The sequence below is a fragment of the Lithobates pipiens genome, unplaced genomic scaffold (genome assembly GCF_037356315.1).
Source record: "Lithobates pipiens isolate NorthernLeopardFrog02 unplaced genomic scaffold, aLitPip1_a1.2 Scaffold_19, whole genome shotgun sequence".
Taxonomy (NCBI): Eukaryota; Metazoa; Chordata; class Amphibia; order Anura; family Ranidae; genus Lithobates; species Lithobates pipiens.
Genome location: NW_027507764.1, coordinates 82,429,235 through 82,455,459, shown reverse-complemented (window position 1 = coordinate 82,455,459; position 26,225 = coordinate 82,429,235). Strand labels below are relative to the sequence as shown.

The window sequence follows — 26,225 nt, the reverse complement described above, 5'->3', positions numbered from 1 at the left end:
GAAATGGAGAGACTTGAATGTAATCAGCAGTCTCCTGAAGTCATTTTTCCGAAAGCTGCCAGAACCCCTTTTCACCAATGGTAAGAATTTGCCATCTTTCTTTTTTTCTGTTTTATGTACAGCATGTGCATGATTGATCTGTTTTAAGATTCATCTTGGTCTTGTTTTTATTATATCAAAGGGGATATATTATGTTTATAACAAATCCATTACAAGGTAAAGTTCTAACACCAGTAGATGGAGAAAGGGGATTGAATTGCTTTTAGAACATAAAAGCGATTAGTATTTTTTTTTCTTGCTTTAACGCCACCTAGTGGTTCTCTCTTGTGTGCACAGCTATTGCACAGAAAATCTTTAATATCAGTTTACAGGCATTTCTTTAGAAGTTCTTTTTCTTTAATTTTCATATCGGAATTGACATATTTTAAATTTTTGTTTATTCTTGTAGGTCATCAAATATTTTGCGGTTCTTTACATCTTTCCTTATTAACCTAAATTAAAGAGCCTTTTTTTTTCCCCTCCTTTTTTTTTTTTTTTTTTTTTTTTTTTTTTTTTAGAAAAATACAATGACTTCATTGAAGCAAACCGCAAAGAAGACCCCAATGAGAGGCTTAAAACTCTGAGAAATCTGGTGAGCGTTGTCTTACTGTATTCATTCTTCTAAACAAGTGAAGTGTACCTGTCATGAGCCATGTGCAGGCTGCCATGGCCTCTTTCTGAAAATGCTAGTTGCTTGTCTGTCTACTTCTGAGTCTCTGACCTGTAACAAGCATAAAGCCCTTCAGTGTGTGATGTAGAGATGAGGCCATATTTATCTAATGCAGTCCTTTACATATGTGAATGATGCCTACCTTTCACGCAGGTCCTGCCCATTTATCACTACCTCCTTCATAATGACGTTTAATGCTATGTGCACATTTTTTTTTTTATCGGTGTGGGGAGGTAGTTTCATCTATAGCTTACTATTTTTTAAAGCGGACATTCATGAGAGATATACAGGGGATGCTATTGTAGATTTCCTTTTGGAAATGCTTGTCACTGACCCAGCACTAGAATGCAGAGCAGAAAAGTTAGACATATCTGTGCTCACTTTTGGAGCAATGGCTTAAAAAAAATATAGCTAAATGGTCGGCATGGCAGACAAGCAGCTAGTATAGTCTTAAAGTATAACTAAAGGCAATTTTTTTTTTTCCATTATGGATAGAGTGGAGAGGGATTGGAACACATATCAGTTTTATTGCTCTGTGTCCCTGTTGGAGACTCTCACCCTCTCTATTTGTTCTGTTTACTGTTCTCACCCAGAGTATAAGAAAAAGTTTTGGGTTGTTACTTTAACAGGATTAGAGGGGATATCTTCCAATGGGGACACATGTGAGAGGGATTTGCTTACACTTCCTGTTTTGGCTATGGGACAGGAAGTGAAGAGACAGCTCCCTAATGGGACACAAGGCAAAATAATGACAAGGATTATATCCCTCCCTTATGCTATTCAAAAAAAAAGTTTTTTCCCTTTTAGTTCTCTTTTCAAGAAAGAGGCCAGCAGTGGCAGTTTCGATTGTTTATAATTACTAGGCTGGATTTGTAGCATCCTTCAAGGCATTGGTGGTTAAACGCTGCATTTTAAAATGTCTGTGTAACCAATCAGATATCTGCTTTCTGTAGCTTTGAATGGGTATTTTACAAGCGCTAATTTCTGATTGACTGCTGTTAAGGTTTATAGTATAAGATCAAAATCCTTCCTCTCCTGCTGTATTTTACTGACCTGCTTTTTCTTCCTTTTTAGATCCGCGAATTGCCAGCACATCATTACCAAACCCTCAGATTCCTTTGTACCCACTTAAAAACTGTGGCAGAAAATTCAGAAAAGAACAAGGTAAGATAGTTTTACTACTACCAGAAGCCTTTTCATTCATACCAGCATGTCGGTGAGAGGGAAGCCGGCCATAGACAGTTTGAATCTCTGCTGGTTCAGCATGGGCAGGCTGATTGTACCAAAGTCGATTAATCGATTGAGTTGGGTACAACCAGCATGTCCGCATGAAAAGTCCATTATTGGCAGCCGCTTTAGCCACTAGCAACAATCACTGTGTGTTCTTCTGCCAGGGACTGCTCCCTGTGCCAGCTGATGGGCTTAAATAAAAGTGCAAATGAACAGTAAGACCCAAAAATTGTCCACAGCTGCTGGAGATAAACCACTTAAGTTTTGTGCGTGTTTATTCCACCTTTTATCTCTAAAAGGTCTTAAGACTATCAATATCCCACAGAAATGTCTCTTGGGGTAGCCAATAAAGGTCAATACAATAAATATAGTCAGCCAAGGGCTATAAATTGATAAAAGAAAAAATGTATTAACAAATTCATTAAAATCCACACAAAGCCATCTCTCAATCTTGTTAACATCCAGCTGCTGGGTTGTGGATCATAAATAAAACCATTAAAGTGATTGTAAAGGCAGAAGGTTTTTTTTATCCTAATGCATTCTATGCATTAAGATAAAAAATCTTCTGCGTGCAGAAGCCCCCCCCCCCCCCCCCCAATACTTTCTTGAGCCCTATCTCTATCCAGCAATGTGCACAGTTGCCTCGGCCACCTAGGACTCTCCCTCCTAATTGGCTGAGACATCAGTGGCGCCCTTGGCTCCTATCAATCAGTCATTTTGCCAATCAGGGGAGGGGGGGTCAAACTGTCTGAATGGACACAAGGTGCCTCGGATTGGGTGGCCCCATAGCGAGCTGCTTGTTGTGGGGCAATTGTCAGGAGGGAGGGGCCCGGAGAGCCAAAAGAGGGATCCAAGACGAGGAGGATCCTGGCTACTCTGTGCAAAATAATTTCACAGAGCAGGCAAGTATAACATGTTTGTTATTTTTAAAGAAAAAAAAAAGACTTTAGCTTCACTTTAAGATACACACTTGTACTATAAGTGAGTTTATGCATCGATACTGACAGTTACATAATGCATAATATGGCAATAATGGTTATATATGGCATTCTGTTCATGTTTATAGCCAGTTGTTAGAACATTTTCCCCTGTAAAGGTGGTAAGGAGAACCATGCCCTTTAAAAAAAAAAATCATAGTGTATATGGTGCGGTCTACTTGGCTTTAGGGTAGAGTGTGGCAGCTTCTGTTTAGTAATTTTGCTCAACACCTCTTGCCAAGGTTACATCCCAAATGGGGTATTAAATTTAAAGTGTATGTCTTGGCAATATAAAATAGCAAGTACAGGTGTCAGTCCTGGTGCATATGTGGTAGGCATACTCTCATTCATGTCCTTTTGCAAAATGTTCTGCAATTCATTCAAACTCTGTTCTCATGTACTAGATGGAGCCCAAAAACCTGGCTATTGTATTCGGTCCAACTCTGGTCAGAGCATCAGAAGATAATATGACCCATATGGTCACACACATGCCCGACCAGTACAAGATTGTGGAGACCCTCATTCTGCGTGTAAGTCGGTTGATTATCTTTATTGCTAGCATTTCCATATCTGGGTGTGAGGGGTCTAACTGATCTTTTCTTCCTGTTCTCAGTATGACTGGTTTTTCGGGGAGGAGAGTGGAGATGAGCCAATTGTAAGTATTGTACTGGGTTTGTGTTCCTTTTTTTTTTTTTTCTTAGAGGCAATGTCTGGGGAATGGCTCGTCTCAAACTTCATGACTAATTGGGATATTGTTTGCAATTTGTTGATAGCTGCAGTACTGATAAACATAATACCTTTGTGGGAAATACAAGACCTAACGATGGCTAATAAGTAGATATTCTATATTGGCGAACGGACAGTATGGCAGGGTTTATGGGGCATATTCATAAAATCTGTTAGAATTATTAGACATTAATACACAGATGCTTTTTCTAGCTGTCTCTGATCTTCCCATGCCTTAATAGTTCCAGTCAAAACTTTGTAGGAGTGTAGTAGGGATAGAAAAGGCTATTTGTGTACCATAGAGGATAGTTCTCTTCTCTTCCTGTGCCGACACCTGTCACCAGGACAGGCATTAGGGGAGATTTTCCAAATAGTACAGCAACAAAACAATGTTTTTTGTTTTTCCATAAAAATACTTTATTGGAATAGAAAGCATGAGGATATATTCATGGGCCTAAGGGCCTAGAGTCTCGTATAGGTGTAACAAAAATGATTAACCATCATATTTTGCAAAAACATCAAATATCAAAGTGCGAAGATAAATAAATCCCCTTAGTGATCCAAAGCCTCAACAGCAAGAGGCATTGTAACGCCTTATGCAAAGGTTCTGATCATAATGTAGAAACATGAAAATGGAAATAACTATAGATTAATTTTTAGCTAGAATCTTGGAGCCATAGGCAAGGCACAAAAATAAGCCCCAGTGGTAAGGAGAGGGCAAATTGCTACATGGGAAAATTAGATTTAAAAAAAAATAACACATGTTCCTGCTTTCTGACAAATTTCTTATTGTAAATAGAACTTGCAACATATGTAGATGGGCAGAGAGAATCATTTTGCAGACACGTTTGGTTGCTGAAACCATAGCTAAACAGACAATGATTAGTCATAAAACTTGCACTCTGCCAATATTCTTGTCGGCCATCTATAAATTAAACGCCAACGCTTAAAGCCTAAGACTTCATGTACATTGGTGCTGGTAAACTGATGTTTAGGAGCAGTTGGCCATTTTTTTCAGCTGCCCCTGAACTCTCCTGTTATCGTATCAGTACATGTACACAGGGTCGTTTATAGTAGTTTCTAGGCAGGTAAGTTTTTAGAAGCTTTTGTTTTTTTTTTTAACGCAAAAAAATGCGTGCAGGGCGGATGTTCAGAGGCATTTGAAACGCCAAATGCTTGTAACAGCCTGTAAACTCTGCTAAATGCAGTAACTCGCATTTAGCAGCATTTTGTTTACAGACTTTTCATGTTAACCCCCAAAAACCCAATTCTAGACGCTAACGTGGCATGTAAACGCGGCTAAACAGTCGTTTTTATACGTCGGTTTCTAGCTGACATGATGCAAATTGTCTGACCAGTTTGTTCTATAACTGTAATTACTAAATTTCAATACAATGCACATACAGAGTATAATAGAATAGTATATTATAATAGTAACGTATAATAGAATAAAAATGTATTCCATATATGACGTGTACAACCAAAACATTTATAATAATAATCTATAATAGCAATAATGTCAGACACATAACCCATGTATCACACAATACAGATATAAAAGTGTATGATTGTTAAAATTTTTTGAAAGAAAACAAAATTGATGGAATGATCCTGACTGTAAACATGATAGTGGCATCAACATAGCTCTACTTGTTTCGTGGATGAATTCTTCATATAAAGTCCCAAACCTCTCTTCAATGAATTTTCAAAAAAGGATGGAGGCGTTGTACCCATGTGTCCTATGCCTCATATAAAGTCGCTTATCTCTCCTTTCCCCCAAGAACAACCAATTTAATATCCCTGTATTGTAAGTGACAGTGACCCACAGTCCAGAGTGTTGGGCTGAGGAGAACAGGGGGGTAGGGACATGTACTACAGCCTCTACTTTAACCCATAGACATAACAAGCATTTGACCCTTGCAGTGCATGGGGGGGGGCACTATAAGGTTGTGTCAGGAACCTGTGACCAGCTCTCAATGGAGCTGGTTCACACATCTCGGGGACGAATTGCACAGGAGTCCTGTGCATCATCTGGTCCCTTTCAGGTCCGAATTCAGCCGATAATTCGGACTGATATCTGACCTGAAATGGTGAACAGGGACACACTGGACCCCTGCTGTGAGCCGCTCTGTGCGGAGACGTGAACCCAGCCTTAAAGTTCTTGGAGTTGGGCTTTAAGACTAAAAATGATAGTCTGTACATATGTGGACACATTAAAAGGGTTGAGTAGGTGAAAAGAATGAAACTGCTCTGCTCTTAGTAGACCTTGCCATCAGTGTTATAATCATTTTGATTTAGAGATCTAGGCAGCTGAAATTTCAATGCAGATCTTGACTTTTCCCGTTAGTCATGCTTGGCCTTGCCCCTCTCATCACGTTATTGGTTCTTGCAACGGGCATTTCATTGAAGAAGAAAAATTCAGGAAGTGGGTGGGGCAGAGCCAAGCTCAAGCAAAAGATGATTTTATTATTTTTTTTTCCCCAGCAAAGACTGAACTGTCCATGTTGCTGTATATCTGCGTTTTAATTTTTATTGATGATTTATTTATCCTGCCTCCTGTTATTTTGGAATTGTGATAAATTATGTTAACACTTTTATTATTATTCTTTATTTTTTAAAATGTGGAAATAAACTGTTGAATGGTTCAATCAGTTGTAAGGTTGCATTCACCTGGCTCTATAGATAGATCTTATGTTTTCTGGCATCCATTATGTTCAGTTCTTAAGAATAGAACTAAGTTTATGCGTTTAACGATGTTCAAGAGATCTCTGTTTATTAACTGTAGACATCAGCCCAGGAGGAGGGCACAATAGACAGCCAGCCAGTGCCCAATATTGACCATTTACTCCCGAACATCGGACGGACTGGGCTGTCCCCTGGCGAGATATCAGGTAACCCTTGCCTGCACAGACAGTGTAACCCTGCAGGCTAACCCAGCGCATTCCTCTTCTCTTTTTCTCTAGGTGCTTCTGACTTCTTTTTCTGCGGTCTTACTGTTCTGTGTTCCTGCTTGAATTCTTCCAAATGTGTGATGTGAAACAGTATAATAAGGGGCTTTGCTTTATTAAGGTGTATCCTGCTAGCTCAAAACACCTAAAAGGTGCAGTGGGGGAGGTATTGCTGAACTTTCAACACTACACAATGGGGTTGATTTACTAAAATTGAAGAGTGCAAAATCTGGTGCAGCTGTGCATGGTAGCCAATCAGTTTGTTTAATTAAGCTTTGGCAAAGAAAGCTGGAGCTGATTAGCTACCATGCAGAGCTGCACCAGATTTTGCACTCCAGTTTTAGTAAATCAACCACATTGTGTTACATTTATTAGGTCATTGTGCTCAGGGAATTGTAGACCTGGGCTTTGTTGTACACCATATTGCAAGTAAATGAGGGCAGACTGCATTGTTACCTTCATGGAGATGGTTGAATGAGTGGGGAACATTGCAAGTTTTACACAGGGGCAGGATGTGAACAGGTATCTACCGCAGGGCTCCATTTAGTCTACTGCAGATCATATACAGGCATACCTTTTAACTCAATCGATGATCCACTACCTGCTCAATTCCTCCAAAGATCACCAAGCATGACTGGTCAGCAAAGGCTTTTTCAGTGCTATAAATACAGATTTTTGTTTATTTTCGTGTGCCAAAGTTGTCTTATGGTAGTGCATAAAATAGCTTTAAGTAGTCTGAAAATTTAAGAAGTGACGTTGTCATGAGGGCTGCTGTTGCTGGTCACCTACTAAAAATGTTTCTTGTCTGACTCTGTTTTCAGCATTTGAGTCACAAACCCGACAAAGATGCTGTAAATGATTGTTAGAATTCCTCATCTCTATTATATTAGGGGTAAGCACTGAAGCTGAGAGCATCAGCCTCTGACTGCTAGGCAACTGGCATTGTCCTTCAACTAGTGCAGGGCTCAAAATGTCAATTGCTGAGCTACTAGCCAGACCTTAAGAGTTACTCACCACCAGTTGCCCCACCCAACCCTGCCCCCTATGCAACCCTCCCCCCATGCAACTCCCTATTCCACCACCTCGTAAATCATCTCATGAAATGACACACTTAATATTTATTTTGCAGCTTAATTCTGCATAAAACATTTAACAACTTTAACAATATTAACATAAAGCATATTTCATTGATCTGGCTGTGATAAATGAAATAAGGATAAAATATTATTGGCTACTATAGGCACTGACACATCATTACTGCCTTCTTAAGTAAATATTTTAGTGCTATATTAAATGACATAGATACTTTCACTGATTTAGGATGCTGTGGAGCACAGCACTGGAGAGGGAACTGCCAAAGTTATCAGTTGCTAGGCGGTCTAAGCAACCAATCACCAGCTTGATAATAGGAAAAGTAAACTTTGGCAGCACTAAGAGAATCACAGGGGGTGGGGGCTGGGAAGAGAATAGGCTCTCGTTCAACCCCGCCTGCCGGCGGGGCGCGCCCCCTCCGATGCGATTTACCCTCTGCTTATTTCCACTTGCCTAATGCGAGCAGGCAAGTGGACATTTTGAGGGCTGAACTAATGTATTCCCCAGTATTTTCTCCTGCTGTATTCACCTTTAAAGTGGTTGTAAACACTTACATATATCTAGTGAAGTGGATGGCCTCAGGTAAGAAACAGATGATACAAATCCTCCTACATATTTTGTACCTGTTTATCTGCAGTCTCCTCTTCTCTACAGCATGTTGAATTTATACAGCTTGTCTGAGCTTCCAGAAAGGGTTAGCTGAAGTTACAATCTGCTGAGCTCCTTGAGAACAGCTGAGAGCTGATAGGAGGGAAGGGACACACTAAATGCAGAGCTGAGGCTGTCGGTCAGAAACTGTGTGCTGGAGATCCCTCCCTTGTCACCTTTTTTTTCCCTCTTGGTGTCAGAAGTGATTCATGCTAAAAGAGGAATGAAGCAGCAGACAGAAAGTGCTCTGCATTGAGATAAGTACACACTATAGAAGGATATGCTTTGTTCACATTTCATGTCTGAAGTTTACAACCACTTTAATGTTATATTGCCCTTTAAAGACCAGGAATAATGAACATACAGAAAGGAAGGTAAACATATAGCCACTATGCTACATTTCCATGTGTAGTTGGCTGGTTTTAAGAATTGCTCTACCTTCAGATGACCGTGATGTGTTTGGCATTTTTCAGCGTCCCTACAACTATATAAATTACTTTTTATCCTTTAGGGGATTTTGGCCAGAATAAACCCCTATACCAGAATTTGCTGACAAGGAAGGAAGAAGGCTCAGACTAAAAGATAAAATGTATATGATCATTATTCCATATAACAGGCTTAAAGGAAGCCTGTCATCACCCTTGATTTACCTCTTAGTGAGTTGCTGAGCCAGAACAAACCTGCAGGCAGTGAATTCTGAACTGTGCAAAGGGCAACACCTATTCTTTAGAAAAAAAGGCTTGATATGGCTTAATTAATGGACACCTGTACTGAGAGAAATATGGAACGTACTATTGCTGACCCCCCTTTGGAAAATGCTGGGTGCTCGACTGTTCCTGACTTCAATAATTTGCATCAAAGGATGTTTGAGTGAAGTCAGTTTTTTTCTTATTCAGAGCAAGAGATTAAGAAAATAATAAATTACACCAGCATGATGGCTCCTTTTACAAGGAGAAGACAGCAATGACACCCGAACATTTCTCTTGGCACAAGTTTACTTTAAAGTGGCTCGCTAGCCAAAACTTAAAACAAAATGGTAAACCTAAGAAGCTCTACAAAACTCTTATTGCTGTCTGCTTTCCCTTTTGGAGCTGGTTTTGGATTACTTTTCTGTCTTGGCAAAGGTAGCCATTCAAAATCTACCCAACAATTACCCTGGCAGCGATCAAAACATTATAGATAGCATTTGACCATCTAGAACAGGAGTCAGAAACCTATAGATTGTGATTTACCAGTAGTTTGCAACCAGGTGACTGGTAGATCGCGGTCTGGACTTGCTGATCCACCATTCCAGAGCATCAGAATGCAATAAAGAGGGATTTGTAAAGTTGGATCTGTAGTAAGGAGCAAGAGCCACATAAGCCGATGTCTTCTCTGTAGTGCTTGCTCCTGTCCCATGCAGAGTGATAACTGCACTCCACCTCTTATCTAGCGGTCTCCTGAGTGGTGCCAGCAGCAGGAAAGAAGATCTTCAGGTCAGTGTTACCTGGCATTATACACTGGGCTTAATAGTATAGGGCTACTTTCACACTGATGCACTGTAGTTTACCCTCACCACGGGTGCAGTGTACCTGTGAGTTTGCTGTGCTTGGCTGTAAAATTCTATTATATCCTGCGGATCGGGGCACTTTCTGAATGCAGGAGTTTTGGTGTGCTTTTAGAAAGTGCACCACACCTGCAGGATATAAAAGAAGCCTATGGCAAAGCGCAGCTAACCCAGGAAAGTCGCAGATGCTCTGCGCTGCACCCACAGTGCAGGTAAACTGCAGCACATCCATGTGAAAGCCATCTTTTATAGGGGGCTCAGAACAGAAAGGGTTAATTTACATTTGTAGTTTGAGGGGTGGAAAAACCCCATAATTGTTTTTACCACCTTTGGCTACAGTGGCTAGGGATCTACACATGCATGAGCCATTCAAGTGAATGAGGCCCTTGTGCAGAACAGCAGACAAGGGGTTAAAGCAGGCAGCGCTGCTTTCTCACCACCTGCTTTACCCCCTTGGACCCCACAGAAGCATGCAGTTGCGGGGCGCTTGCAGAGTGGCCCCCTTTACTTGAATGGGTCATGATTGGCAGACGGTAGTACCCACCAAAAGCAACAGGGGGTTTAATTTCTGCTGCGGCATGTTTACACCTTTTGGCTGCTGCCTCAGCAGCTTAAAGATGGTAGCGATTGGGGGTGGTAAAACCATGACTCAACCGTGACTTTTACCTCTCCCCAACTTCGTGAAAATAAGCCCTAAGGGTGCTACTGTAAAAATGCAACTAAGGGCTCATTCACAAGTGCAGCAAGCACTACTCTGCTACTCTGAAAAGCGATCCAAGTGTGTTTGACAGGTGGTGAGGGGCTTATATGTTGCCTCCTCCCCACCTGATTAAAACCCATGATTGCCACGCAGTGCACACAATTGTGACATGGTAGTACGGCAATTAGAGGTTTAAATCTGATGTAAGGAAGCCGACATTGTGCCCGGTGATCTTTGAATTTTCCAATGTTGTTCAGGTAGATGTCTACATCTTTAAGGTTGCCTACCTCTGATCTAGAATGTCTTCTAAATAAATCACACAGACCACACATTCAGTATCCTAGTAGAGACCTTGTCTAAAGATTGGTAATTGGGTCACATCACAATCTGCCTCCTCTACTGAGCTAATTAGAATGTAGTCTTGGTTGGCTCTATCATTGACTGCTTTATATGCCCCATTTAAGATTTAGCACTGTTTTACAGCAATGACATGTGTACTAAAGTAATTGTTTGTTCTGTTTCCCCACTTGCCACCTATTCCTTGGCTAAGTACTAGTATCACAGGCAATCTTAGCATATTTCTGCCTACCTGCTGCTGCACTAACCAAGCATGCTCCTCTCCCTTTCTTGAGTAGTATCCCTTGTAGCATATAGACATATGTAAGCATACAGACTATCCAGTTTCAGGGGGGATTTTGTTTTGTGTTTTATATTTTTTGTTTGTTTTGTTGTTCCCTGTCTTATATGAGATCTTTTATACCGATGTTGAAACAGGCGAAATGGGAGGAGTCTACCACACAGTGATGTCACTAGTGGACTCTGTCATGTCAGTGGTGGACAGCTGGAACTGTAGGAAGAAGGAGGATTGCTGTCCACAATGTAGCTGCCTTGTCTGCAGAAACCCCCGTTTTTTGTGAAATGGACCTTACCTTATCCAGATTTTTTTTTAATTTCCTCATTTTGAATTTGAATGAAAATCTGCACTGTACAACTTTTGTTTCTGCTCAGCGTATTTTAAACAGATCAATGCTACTTTCTTAAAAGTCTTTCTGCCATCTCTTGTTATTTCTGAAGCAGACCCTGAGGAGAGATAGCATGGTATGGTCTATTAGTCTTTCTGGTCATAAGCATTAGCCATGTGTCTATAAGGGGTGTGGCATGGGGCTTAGCTGCAAAAAAGAAAAAGAAAAGCATTAATTGACGTTGTCGATCCATTAGCTGGCCCCTTCTGCTCTCTTTATTCTTGTCTAGCCTCAGTTTTCTTTCCCTGCAGTACAGTACTTGGTGTTCATTATCCATTTCATAATGGCAGTAGTATAGAATAGGCAATCATCTTGTATGCTTTATGGGCTTTACACCTCCAACTCTTCAAAGCTATCCTTTTTTCTCCAAAGCCACCAATCACATTTCTGTCTTGCCTGGAAAATGGCCGCTGGCATGAGAATTTGAATGGGATTGGTGGCTGTAGGGAAATTACTACAGTTCTTAGTACTGATATTTAAAGGAAACCTGTACTGAGAGAAATGAGAAGGCTGCCATTGCTGGTCTACTTTACTAGTTGCCTGGTTGTTTATGACTTCAATACCTTAAAACAGACGTGGAACAAGCATACAAGTCAGAAAGCATAATCTGCATGCTTATTCCAAGTAAGTGACTTGGTTAACACTGAGGTCTTTGGCTCAGCATGACATCCAGGAAGGTAGTATTTTAAGGAGGACAGTTCAGCCATGGTGGTCTCCATATTTGTCTCCATACAGGTTTATATACACTTGTTCCATTGTGGGGATTGCACCTAGCTCTAGCTGTCAGACTGCATGGGAGTCTCCTGAATAATGTGGCCCTCAGCAGTTGCAAGTGAAAACCCTAAAGTGTATCTATAGCAGGTTAGTTTGGATAGTGTAAAGAAACATTAGAAGCAGTGTCAAGTCTGTGTCACTTCTGGAGAGGTTCACCTTATTTATACCGGTGACCATTATTACTGGGACAGAAAGTGATGGGAAATCCAAAGTTTTTGTCAGTGAAGAACGAAGGGGGGGGGGGGGGGGTGGAATCTTAGAACTGGGACACCTTCCCATTACAACAGTTTAATATGGATTTCCCTGCACTTTTGATAGTTTCCTTTTATCGCTTGAAGAAAAATCTCCCCGACAGGACCCAGCAAAAAAGAGACTGGAATTTTAGCCATTACCTGCTCTTTCTAAAACTAAAAGGCATTATTTTGCATTTCTAACATTTAATATTTTAAGGCAAGGGATAGTCATGTTGCTACAGATTCTGTGCTCAGAAATTGTAGAATATAGCTGGATACACATTATACACTTTTTTCGTTCAATTTCTTTTAGATTTACCTTCAGCCATGTATTGCAAGGGCCTGCCTGATTGCGTACAAATTGAAAGTGTTTAGGTTAGACCTTGTATTATGTGGTTTTGGTAAATCTAACGCAAAGTTGTGCAAGAACATTGTATAAACGTATAGTGTGTAGCCAGCTTTATTTGTAAGCTTTAGCAAGTGTAATTGAGGAAAATTCTAGTTTTCAGTAATGCCCATGAACTAATATACACTATGCTATTTGACTCCAAGCTTTGCAGTGCCCTGTAAAGCCCTGTAAAAACTGGCAGTTGTGATTTAGGGTTGGGTTCACACATGTGTGAATTGGAATGCGAAATTTCCCCCGCATCCAGTTGGCATGACAGAGTGTGACCGGCTCTCAATGGAGTCGGTTCACACAGCTCCGAGGGGACGTTGCGGTCCATATATGGAAAGGGTCCTGTGCGTCTTTGGGTCCGATTCTGGGGTGAATTCAGGCAGAATTTGGAGAACAGGGATGCACCAGACCCCATGCTGTGAGCCGCGGCCGCAGCATATGTGAACCCAACCTAAAGGTAACCTGTCTTGAAACATGGACAATGGCATTGCTGGCCTTTTCTTCTATGCCTGGCTCTTACTGTGACCACCTTGGCATCTTTCTGAATTAGAATGCAGATAAGGGGTTTCCCTGACACTTCTGATCTGTATGCTTGTTCTGGACATTGATGCATATACTATCAAAGAAGAAAATCAGCAATGACACCTTATGTCGTGTCACCTTGTCACCTTAAGTCTTATGACAGGTTTTATTTAAAGTACGGTATATCTAAAGCATTTTAGTTTTTTATTAATTTTTTTTTTTTTTAGTTTTTGATGGAGTAAAGGAAAAGTTAAAGCCCCTCTGGGGGGTTCTTTTTTTTGTGTCCTGTTTGGGAGATTTTACATCCTAACATACCACAACAGGACGTGAAAGCCAAATAGCTAATGCTGCTTTGTTCTTCAAACCAAAGCATATTGAAGAGGGCATTATTTGGGATAACAGTCCTCTGTAGCCATCCTGACCCTAGAATAGTTTGTATTTGAAAGTCACAAGTTCCCATAGATTTAGGTTGTGGCTCCTCAGCAATCAGAGGTGATTGATTGTTAGCTCTGCAGTGTAATAATGCTCCAGTCTGCAACTTAAGCCCTTCTGCGTGTTCCGGTGACCTGGATCTACACGGCCAGCCCCATGCTAGACTTAGGTGTGTGTGTTTATTGTTTAGAGCTCATAGCTGTTTAATTTCTGGGAGCCTGCCACAAAAATCAGTACGCTTTAGATCTTTTAAACTTCAGTGTTGTTGTTTTTGTTTTTTATTTTTAAGAACAGGGTTCCTTGCCATTCCTCTCATTGAGCTGGTTCTGCCTACAATTCACAGCATCCTTTCATGGCGGTGGCTTTCTGTGGTGGAGCTTGCATCTTTTGTGAGCTATGACTATCCCTTTGTTTTATTTTGCTTTGACACATTATGTTCTGTGCTTGTCCTTTCCATGAAGCCTTGCATTATTTGTCGCCATTGTGTTCCTCGCCATCATACGCAACTGACAGCCAATCTCTTTTTTTTTTTTTCCCTTTTCCTGCAGATTCCGCTACTAGTGACTCAGCAAAATCTAAGGTATGTCAGGATTCTTAAGTCGGGGGGGGGGGGGGGGGGTTTGTAATTTTTTGTTTACTGGGTTATCGAAATTTGTCGTACTTGACCATGTGATTTAAAAAAAAAAAATGCAAGACCTTGACTGCACAAAACTGTGCACAATGCTTAATATTCATACAAAATATGGCAAGCTTATAAAAAATTATGTTGGTTAGGCGACTTTGTCAGCAGTTTGTGATAGTTTTATATTGTTGTTTTATGACTTTTATGTCTTTTGTATTGTAAACCTCAATAAAAAATGATACTACTCTGCCCACAGGAGCAAGTCGAAAATTCCACAGTGCTTCCCAGTATGGGGGTGCATGACTTCCCATTCCTTGGTTACTCGGCGCCTGTCACATGGGGGTTAGGAGCCCCCAAACTAAGCTCTGACTGACCGATTTAGAGCTTATAGCGGGCTTTTCTACCCATGGCAGTAAATTGAATGACAGTGGAACAATCAGATGGTAAAGATCGGGTTAAGGAGGGGGGATTGTAACCTGTCGTGCTTGATATGCAAAGCACGTGGTTGCTTAAAGTAGAATTCCAGGTTTCAATGCACGTTAAATTTTTTTTGTGCCAAGGTGGCCCAATGGAACCATTTACATTACAGAATAACAAGGCCACTGTGTGTGCTTTAATATAATGTAGTAGCGTTGCCAGTACAGGTAACTCCCATTCTGCTGCTGGAATTAGAGAATGGGGCAGAGTCCTTCTCCAACAGTTAGGAGAAGCCTTTCATTTTTAACTGCTCCAGGGCCGCACTTATACTGCAGCAGGGCAACCCCGTACATGATTTTTTTTTTTCTGAGTAGGATTCCACGACCGCTGCCCCAGCTGTGCTGTGACTCGCTACAGCACAAGCCAGTCGGTGGATCCCGGCCAGTAATTTATGGCCAGAATCCGTTGATAGGCTGAGCGATTGACAGAGCACTGTGTAGGTAAACACAGGGCTCTTTACAGACAGCAGCGATTCGTTGTTTTTTTTTTTTTTTTTTTTTTTTTTAGGCAGGTTGCTCATTAAAAGCAGCACATACTACACACAGTAAATATTGTTAGGCACAGAGCTAACCACTTGATTTCCCCTAAATGTTAACCCCTTTCCAGCCAGTGTCATTGGTACAGTGACAGTGGACATTATTAGCACAGACTACTGTATCAGTGGCACTGTCGTTGTCCGTGTCGGTCATTTCCCTAAAACTGTCAGTCCACCACACTATCAGTCCCACTAGATGTTGCTGATCACCACTGTTAGTGTATGTATGTGTGTGTGTGTATATATATATATATATATATATATATATATATATATATATATATATATATATATATATATAAATAACATTTTTTATTTATTCATGGATGTGTTTTATAGCAGTTAGACTTAATGTACACGGGATGTTTTAAAACTGCTCCTGAACAATTTAACTTGACAGATAGTAACCAACGTTTAAAAATGCCTGTTTTGCCAGGTTTACATTTACATAGTTTTTTTTTTTTTTTTTTGAAAATCATAAAAAATTTATCTCTAACCACTTAAGGACCCAGCTTTTTTTGAAGAACAAGTTAAACCATTTTGCTAGAAAATTACTTAAAACACCCAAACATTATACTTTTTTTCTAACACCCTAGAGAATAAAATGGCGGCTGTTGCAATACTTTGTCACACCGTATTTGTGTAGCGGTCTTGCAAGCGCACTTTTTTGGGGAAAAAATACACTTTTTTGAATTAAAAAATAAGACCGTAAAGTTAGCCCAATTTTATTTTTTTAATATATTGTGAAATATAATGTTACGCAGAGTAAATTAATACCCAACATGTCACGCTTCAAATTTGCACCTGCTCGTGGAATGGCGACAAACATTTACCCTTAAAAACCTCCATAGGTGGCGTTTAAAAAAAAAAAATTACACTCTGGTAGAGAGAGCAAAAGTTCTAGCCCTAATCACAGCGATACCTCACGTGTGGCTTGAACACCATTTGCATATGTATGCGCACGCTACTCACTTATGCAAGCGAGCTCGGCAGGACGGGGCGCATGTAAAAAAAAAAATGTATTTACCTTTTTTTCTTATTTTACCTTTTATTTTTACACTGTTCTTTAAAAAAAAAAAAAAAAAGTCACTTTTATTCCTATTACAAGGAATCGAAACACCCTTTTAATAGAAAGAAAAGCTTGACAGGACCTCTTAAATATGAGATCGGGGTCAAAAAGTCCTCAGATCTCATATTTACAATAAAATACAATAAAAATAAAATGTACCGTATTTATTGGCGTATAACATGCACCCCAAGTTTAGGAGGGAATTTAAAAGAAAAACTTTTAGGAGGGAAGTTTAAGGAAAAAAAATTTCATGTAAATGCCCATCAATGCAGCCTTATCAGCCTTGCATTGCAGCCTTGTCAGAGTCGTTTGCAGCCTTGTCAGAGTCGTTTGCAGCCTTGTCAGAGTCGTTTGCAGCCTTGTCAGAGTCGTTTGCAGCCTTGTCAGAGTCGGTTTAAAAATGGCGCCGCCAAGATACAGAGCGGATGTCCTGTGTATCTCGGCGGCGCTCGTTCTCGGTGGCTTTCGGGTATTTTCGGCCATTCTCAGCTAATTTCGGCCCTTCTCGCCTATTTTTGTCCGTTCCCGTTGGCTTTCCGAAAGCTGCCAAGAACAGCCGAATGCGGCCGAAAATAGCCGAGAACGGCCGAAAATACCTGAAAGCCGCCGAGAGCAGCACAGATTAGGAAAGGAGGGGGATTGGCGTATAACACGCACCCCCGATTTCCCCCTATTTTTAGGGGGGAAAAAGTGCATGTTATAGCCAATAAATACGGTAATTTGAAAAAAATAAAATAAAATAGCCCTTTAACCACTTCAGCTCCGGAAGAATTTACCCCCTTCCTGACCAGAGCACTTTTTGCGATTCGGCACTGCGTTGCTTTAACCGACAATTGCGCAGACGTGCGACATGGCTCCCAAACAAAATTGACGTCCTTTTTGTCCCACAAATAGAGCTTGCTTTTGGTGGTATTTGATCACCTCTGCGGTTTTTATTTTTTGCGATATAAACAAAAATATAGCGAAATTTTGAAAAATCACATAATTTTTTACTTTTTGCTACAATAAATATCCCCAAAAAAATAAAAAAAAGTTTTTTTTCCTTAGTTTAGGCCGATGCGTATTCTTCTACATATTTTTGTTAAAAAAAAAAAAAAATTGCAATAGGCGTTTGGTTTGTGCAAAAGTTATAGCATCTATAAAATGGGGGATGGTTTTATGGCATTTTTGTTGATAATTTTTTTTTTTTTTTTTTACTAATAATCATCGTGATTGTGATATTATGGCGGGCACATCGGACAATTTTGACACATTTTCGGGACTATTGGCATTAACAAAGCGATCAATGCTAAAAAAAATTGCATTGATTACTGTAAAAATGTCACTGGCAGTGAACTGGTTAACCACTAGGTGGCACTGTAAGGGGTTAAGTGTGTCCTAGGGAGTGATTCTAATTGGGGGGGGGGGGGGGGGCTGGATGGGCTGTGTGTGACGCGTCGCTGACCAGCGCTCCTGATTACAGGGAGCGCTGATCAGTGTCATTAGGCAGAATGTGTAGATGCTTGTTTACATCAGCATCTCCCCATTTTTCCTCACAGTGAGATGATCGCGGGTATCTGTCCGCGGGACACGCAATCACTGTCACGGAGCTCCCGGCAGGCACGCTCCCACAAGCTGCCTCTTAAAGGGCCACGTACAGGTACCTTAATCTGCCTGTACGTGCCCTTCTGCCGCAGTATATCTGCATGAGGCGGTCGGGAAGCAGTTAAGAGCTATGATGTTTCTTCCGCCCTGCAATGGTATGGAGACGGGTGGGGGGCATCTTCCCCCTCACTTGTCTCCATACACAGGAAGGAGAAGCATCCGATCACCTCTGCCGCTACCGTCGGCTCCGGTAAGTGGCGGAGGTGGACGTTCCCGGTCATCGCAACCGCATATGTTTTATTAAAGCATTCGCTTTTTAATACTACACTAAGGAAGCCCTTGCACCTGTTGTTTTTCTCCTCTTGTGTGCACAAATACTGTCAGAAGTCAGCTGTTATAAGGGAGAAGACACTTTCAGAATGTGCAAAACTGCTTTTTAACCACTTCCTGTCTCTAGGCCAAGTGGTTATGCATCCATGATTCTGGTATCTGTTTTTTCAGCCTGTGTACTTTTTACAGCTCTCTGAACAGACTGCCGCCTCCATTCCCGGGCTCTCCTGTTCCATCAGGGAGCCTGGGACCTCGTAAAGTGGTCAGGTCAACTGCACACTGAGGAGAAGGAACATCCATTCCCCAATCGAAATCTTCTGTGATGAATGAAGCCAAAAGGAACAAGGATTTCATCTTACGGTTTCAGATCAGTGTTTCCTTGGCCAGTAAAGCCGGGGAAGCAGCTGATCAAACGGGTCTAAAGCAAATTCTAAACTGGTGACCTGTAAAGACGTTTAAAGCTTCACTTATGGATAATTTTAGGTATTGTAGTTTGTCCCTATTTCACAGACATGCAGTTTTAATACTGGACATGTTTGGTATCTATTTACTAATACTGCGCGACACAAATTGCAAAAAAAAACATTTTATTCTCCAGGGTCTCTACTTTCAGACAATATATAATGTTTGGGGGCTCTAAGTAAAATGCAGATTTTTTTTTTGTATGTGAGAAATGTCATTTGTCCCAGTTTGCAAGTGGTTGAAGAGATTCGGTCACTTTTGTGTGTTTTTTTTTTTTTTTTTTTTTTTTTTTTCGTTTTTTTGTAATGAAAATGCAATGTGCCATATATAAGTTCTGTTTTTTTTTTTATATTTCACAGGGTTCTTGGGGATCCGGAAAAGATCAGTATAGTCGGGAGCTGCTAGTGTCCTCCATCTTTGCAGCTGCCAGTCGAAAACGCAGGAAACAAAAAGACAAGCCCCATCCAAGCAGTTCAGAGGATGAGGTGGATAGCGTTTTTTATAAAAAGGATCTCTCCCCAGTGGAGCTTCGGAAGCCTGACAGCAGAAAAGGAGAAACTAAAGAGGGCAACATCCCTCGAAAACCTAAAGCACTGACATTAAAGGACACAGATGAAAGTCTGTATACAGAAGATAAACTTAGGAAGGATAGTACGCCTTCCGACGAGATCACTCCTTGTCCTCCGAAACCCCCCAAATCTCCCAATCTAATGCAAAGACTCACTGTACCATCCGATGACACAAAGATGTTTCCTTCCCAAGAAAGCATCTCCGATTCAGGAACTGTACTAAGCACTTCATCCCAGGCCTCCGTGCACAAACCAAAAGCTAATGTTTTTATTACCCCTGAAGTAAAAGGCAACGACTTCTTGTCTGCAGAGGTGAGCTCTGTTACCTCCGACTACTCCACCACTTCATCCGCCTTCTACACAGCTGGCCTGGAGCCAAACTTGATAAGTCCTGAGGTCCAGTCTGTAGCGGAGAGTAAAGGCGAAGATGCAGATGATGAAAGAAGCGAATTAATCAGCGAAGGGCGGCCCATGGAAACGGACAGCGAAAGCGACTGTCCTAGCAATGTTTATGACAGACAGAGCCAAGGTAAAGTAAAAGAACTGTCTCGAAGTAGCCGACGGAATTCTGAAGGAAGTGCCAGCTGTACGGAGGGAAGCTCAACTCCCCGAATGGACAGTCGGTTTAGCTCTCATAAACTTATAGAATGTGACACTTTATCAAGGAAAAAGTCTCCACGACAAAAGACAGATAGTGAATGTTCAACTGATGGCAAGAATGTGGACACCTCCGCAATATCTCTTGTCACGGAGGCAGCCGGAATTGGAGTGCCATCTGTCAATTTAGACTTGGTAAAAAGTGACTTGGATTTAGCGTTAAAAAGTGAGCCGGAAAAGCCGGAGCTTGCTTGGAAGCTTAAGATCACAGATAGGCTTAAACTGCGTCTGAAAACCTCAGCAGACGACATGTTTGGACTAGATAGCCAAAAGGCACATGCCGCCGAAAACCGGAAGAAGAAAAACATTCGGCGGAGGCACACGCTCGGGGGACAGAGAGACTTTTCCGAATTAAGTGTTTTAAATGCATTAAAAATTTACGAGCCCCTTCAGGGAGGTAAGGAGTCAGAACTTTCTGCTGTGGATCGATTGAAGCCAAAGTGTACATCCCAAGACCACTCGATCACAGCATGGCTCAAACGAGAACGCTTACGCACTAGCACATCGGAACTCAACGTCATTAGCCCCACTGAGCCGGTTTTAGAAAACACTAAGTTAACCGAACCAACATCAACAGCTCCTCCTTTGTCATCTTCATCCCTAGTCAGCTCCACCGATACCAGCGGCGTAACGGAAAACCAGTCCGAACTTACGTCCCATTCTTCAGCTGATCAGCTTAATGGGGAGAACTGCCAGAACAAAGCAAAGAGCAACTTTAGTTCTGCTGTAGATGCTCATCCGCACAAGTTGTCTGGTACTCAGGTAGTTCGATCCCGGTTCTACCAGTACCTATAAAAGATATTCCACATTTCATTACACTCACAAAGAAAAAAATAAATATCTAAAGCAGTCTGCTAAATGTGTATGTACGGGCAAATAAAAAAAAAGCACATCTTTGCAGTATGTACTCATTTCCCTGTGTTTTTTTTTTTTTTCTCTTTTAAAAATGCTATTGAAAAATACCTGGTGATCAGCCTTAAATCCAGTGTTCTGCTAACTTCTTGTCAACATTGCCTGTGCTGCACTGAATTCCCAGAGCTTTGTTGTCAGACCTGCCCAATTCTCTTCTGCACTACAGAACTCCATAATAAAATAACTCCATAATAAAACGGGGGTGTTTTTTTAATTCAGCAGGAGAAAACTCAGACAGGGTTGACAACACTGCTTGAGGTTTCATTTGGACAGGGGTAACATTGTCGGCTCACTACAGGATATTAGAAACACTCAGGAATTTTGGCTGGAGCAGCTGGCATTTTTCTGAACTTACAGCATTTTTAAAGGGATAACATTTGGGACTGAAATATAAATATATATTCAAATCTTTTTTTTTTTGCCCAGACATACAATGTAACTTCAGAGCTAGGCAAATCGTTATCACTTGGCCTGCTGTCGATGAGTTATAGTTTGTTCCTCCCGAGTGATCTTGTAATGTTCTGAAAGAGCCAAACTTGTCTGTCTTAGTTTCTGATGGAACCTTTTATTCCACAACAGCCAGTGAGCAACATTTTGCCTACGTTTGAAGTAAAGTTCCAGTGTGTTTAGGTTTGTGCCTGAATTATTTTTATAGATATATATATATGTATATATTTTTTTTTCTGCAGCCTATATTGAGGCTGAATTCATTCATTGGCCCTGTGGAACGTCTTCGCAGAGCTCAGCTACAGCCAGAATAACACAACACCTTCTCTATGGGAAGCACATACCAGAGTCGAACAAAAATGCTTTTTATCCTTCGCTGTTGTACATACCTTCTTTCTGTAACCTGAGGTTTTCTCAATAGCAGATGTTCACCATTTAACAATGTGTTTTTTTTTTATTTAGTCACTCGAAAAAGTGCCTCATTATGAAATCATGTGGTGTGTTAGGGTGCCATATTGTTACCGGCTAATTAGAGGAACCTACTGTGAACAAAAATAGACCATTCTCTCACTTTCCAGGTTTCATTTGCAGATTTTAACAGTTGGGATTCAGAGCTTCCATTGGTTACACATTCCAATAGACCCTTCGAGTTTTATATATACATATATACTGACTTTTAATATGGACTTTTGAGTTTTATGTGACTTGAATTTTTAATCTTTTTCTGTAAGATACAGTAACTTAATGTATATATTACATTGTGTATCTTTTCTTCAGATACCAGATTTGATATAAATGTTGTATGATAGGCATGTAGATAGTAAATCCTGGGTGGAACTGGTTTCTTTCATTGAAAAGAATACAATTCTGCATGAAGATCTTTTACCACCTTGTACCATGCCTGTGTGCATACCTACTTAAACACTGGAAATAAAATTGTTTTGTTGTTTTTTTTATTATTTTTTTTTATTTTTTTTACTTAATTTAAAATTACAGGGTAAATATATCTATTTTAATGGATGTAGAAAGTCTTTTTTTGTAGTGTTCATCAGCTGCGTCCTAAGCAGTGTTTGAGAGGTCTCTTGTTTTTCCTTTTAGTTTTCTGCTGGTAACAAACATTCTAGCAACAACAGAGGTGATAAAAGCCATATCCATTATCCAAATTGGATAAATGAATTCCGCTCATAATATTATAGCAGCAAGTACAATATGCAATTCCTTTTCAGTACAAATGTTAACCCTTTGATGCCGACACTACAGAGATATGCAGCCTCACTAAACAGGGCTTTTTTTCCCGTGGGGCCGCCTATCTGTCTTTGTCCTGGGAGCGCACTACGCAGTGTACTCCCAGCACAGAGACAAAGTTCTCGCCTAGAGCTCCGGGGCCCACATAAACGATCGGGACCCGGAACTCCCAATTCCAGGTCACCTGATTGCTGTGGTAGCCTTTTATTGGCTACCACATTGATCAGTCACTGTGAAACCCGCCTGTGTTTCTCTATTTGAAAAGAGGAAAGTTGCATTGTATCCTTCTCTCTCCCTGCAGAAAAAGTGTATAAAAAATATTTTGGGAAGGAGAAAACTTTATTTAATCGTATCTGTGTGTTTTAGGTAGGATAAAAAGAAAATAATAAAAAAGCAAAATGCACACTATTGTTTGTGGGCTGTACTACAGGAACAAACAACTAACATACACATATATATGGCATTGCTGTGATCATCAGGAGCAGGATCATTTATTTTGGGTTGTTCTTTGGTAGTAGGTTTTGGTAGTAACATGGAATATACAGATACATTTACAAAAAATTATTTTGATTTTACTTTTGCTATTTTGAGCCAGTTTTCCTTTGATTAAAAAAAAAAAATGAATGCAGCTTACTAATTCTTAGATGTGATAGCTGCATTTTTATTTTTAGGCTTTTTTCTATATTCATCTGGTGATCCAGCCAGTAAGTCTTGTTTTTCCAAAAAAAAAAAAAGGCTCTTGCAGTTACAGGGATGAGACAGACTATTTAACACTGGCAGGGGTGCTTAAAATTATCTTTTTATTTTTTAGAGGTGCACCAAATGAAATTTTTGGTGCTGAAACTGAAAATCAGAGTTCAAAAATATATATATTTATTATTGTAGTATATGCAACTCTTTAATATCACAAATTTAAATTAATATGAATTTATTTGCAGCCATTATCGGCACCTTTAGCGCAAGAAAAGCTCAAGAAAAATGCATCCCTTTAAATTCACACTGGTCCGTTGCACTTCTGTGTAGTAATAATTACTGTAATACAAATGTGCAAAATTGGTGTCCTAAATCAAGTCCCAAAAACATCTAATCAATATAGTTTTTCATGCTAGAGGTGTCTCTAATATGTATTCATTTCACACAACTGTTGTGCTCTCAGAACTCTTACCTTAAATCAGCGAATATCCGGAGACAAATGCAGACGTGAAGTGAGAAGGCGCTCAAACGCTGTTTTTATTCCTATGCATTTTTAAAGCTTATTTGATTTAAGAGTCCAATTATTTGCAATAAATATCCCTTTATTCAAATTTACTACATTATGGGGGGTATTTTTTCTTTTTGATTCCTATTCCAGCTGGAGCCTATAGAAATTTGGTAGCAGTTTAAAGTCTGGTGTTTTGGAGTCCGGATCCTGGTTTACCCTATGGGTTTCAGGAAGGCGTGAATATACCAGCAAGAAGACCCTGGAATGATATATTTGAAGGCTGGATATTCCTTTATAATTTGAGGCTGGATATTCACTGGTTTAACCACTTCAGCCCCTGAAGTATTTATCCACTTCCTGACCAGAGCACTTTTTGCGATTCAGCACTGCATCGCTTTAACTGACAGTTGCGCAGTCGTGTGACATTATACCCAAACAAAATTGACCTCCTTTTTTCCCACAAATAGAGATTTCTTTTGGTAGTATTTGATCGCCTCTGCGTTTTTTATTTTTTGCGCAATAAACACAAAAAGCGACAATTTTGAAAAACTTTATATTTTTTACTTTTTTGTTATAATAAATATCCCCCAAAAATATATAAGAAAAAAAAAATCCTCAGTTCAGGCCAATGTATTCTACATATTTTTGGTAAAAATAAATCGCAATAAGCGTATATTGATTGGTTTGCACAAAATTTATGGAATCTACAAAATGGGTAATGTTTTTATGCGTTATTTTATTTTTATTTTTAATTAGTAATGCCAGCGATCATTTTTTTTTATTTTTTTATTATCCCTTTCCTGTTTTATATAGTTCAACTACCTTTTCCCGCAGATCTTTTGATAATTCTTTTGCTTTCCCCATGACTCAGAATCCAGAAATGTCCGTGCAGCACTGGATGCATGTTCTTAGGCCATAATCACCAGAGAGTGTTAACTTTTGATCAGGGTCATTTGGGTACAGTATTGGCATATAACACGCGCCGGCGTATAACACACACTCCAAGTTTAGGAGGTAAGTGTAAGGGAAAAAAAATTACATTAAAATGCCCATCAATGCAGCCTTGCCAGTGTCATTTGCAGCCTTGTCGGTGTAGCCTTGTCATTGCAGCCTTGTCATTGCAGCCTTACCCCAGTGTCATTTGCAGACTTGTCAGTGTAGCCTTGCTCCACTGTCCTTGCAGCTTTCCAGTTTACAAATGGCGCTGCCGAGATACAGAGCCAGTCGTGCCCTATGATGGGCATAACTCGGGTCCAATGGCGGGACTGGGCGTGACTGTGAGCTGAGCCGAGAGCCGCTGAGATCATAGCCGAGTGTACTCGGCTAGACTCGGTTCCGCTCAGTCACGTCAGTCCCTGTTATGTCCATCATAGGGCAGGACTGGGTGTTGACTGTGAGCGGAGCCGAGTCTAGTCGGGTACATTCGGCTATGATCCCGGCGGCTCACTCCCCCACTCACAATCGGCAGGGGATTGGCGTATAACAGGCACCCACGATTTCCCCTGGATTTTAAGGGGGAAAAAAAGTGCATGTTATACGCTGATAAATACAGTAGTTTGTTGCCATTATGATTCAAAAAGAGTAAACACAGTTGATTGATAATAAATGCTTAGGCCAAACGCCATGACTGAAAAATGTTTATCATTTATATTCTTAAAAATGGACAAGAAATCATAAATTCTGCCATGTCTGGTATGTAAACTTATGAGCACAATTGTACATGTCTTTAGGCATTATAGATATCGGTTTTCTTTATATATACACTGATGGATAGCACTGCACTTTTATGAAATATTTAATTTGCATTTGCACAGGTGGATGAATGTGTGTCTGTGCTAGCTGCTTTCTGTTGCATGACGGGTGTTCATACCTTGGGATATTAAGAGTTTACCACAGTTATAGATTTGGAGATATTTTGTATTAGTTTGGTGTGCATACAGTTAGCGCGGAAGGTTTATACACTCATTGTTAAAATATAATTTAGATTATTTCTTTGAGAAATTCAGAAAAATGGATATTCAAATATACAAAAAGGGCAGCTACAGAATAAATCGCATACTTGATTCTGAGCAGGTAACTCCTAACAGGAGACATGGTGATGAATAGCATTTTCAAGAGTAAAGTGGAAGTAAACTCTCCTATTATTTTCAGCCAAGGAA

General features: G+C 40.3%; 1 protein-coding gene across 4 annotated transcripts in view; it reads left to right on the top strand.

The window, feature by feature from the left end:
* The window catches only part of ARHGAP21 (Rho GTPase activating protein 21), a 261,069-nt gene extending 238,495 nt beyond the window's left edge, over nucleotides 1-22,574 (top strand). For all 4 annotated transcript variants that reach the window (XM_077490983.1, XM_077490982.1, XM_077490981.1 and 1 more), the window contains 8 exons: nucleotides 2-80; nucleotides 558-631; nucleotides 1,784-1,873; nucleotides 3,321-3,446; nucleotides 3,530-3,571; nucleotides 6,428-6,533; nucleotides 14,505-14,536; nucleotides 19,395-22,574. In XM_077490983.1, coding sequence (XP_077347109.1) covers nucleotides 2-80; nucleotides 558-631; nucleotides 1,784-1,873; nucleotides 3,321-3,446; nucleotides 3,530-3,571; nucleotides 6,428-6,533; nucleotides 14,505-14,536; nucleotides 19,395-21,056 — 2,211 coding nt within the window. In that variant the 3' untranslated portion in view covers nucleotides 21,057-22,574. The remainder of the gene's footprint in view (nucleotide 1; nucleotides 81-557; nucleotides 632-1,783; nucleotides 1,874-3,320; nucleotides 3,447-3,529; nucleotides 3,572-6,427; nucleotides 6,534-14,504; nucleotides 14,537-19,394) is intronic.
* Nucleotides 22,575-26,225: the final 3,651 nt, after the last annotated feature.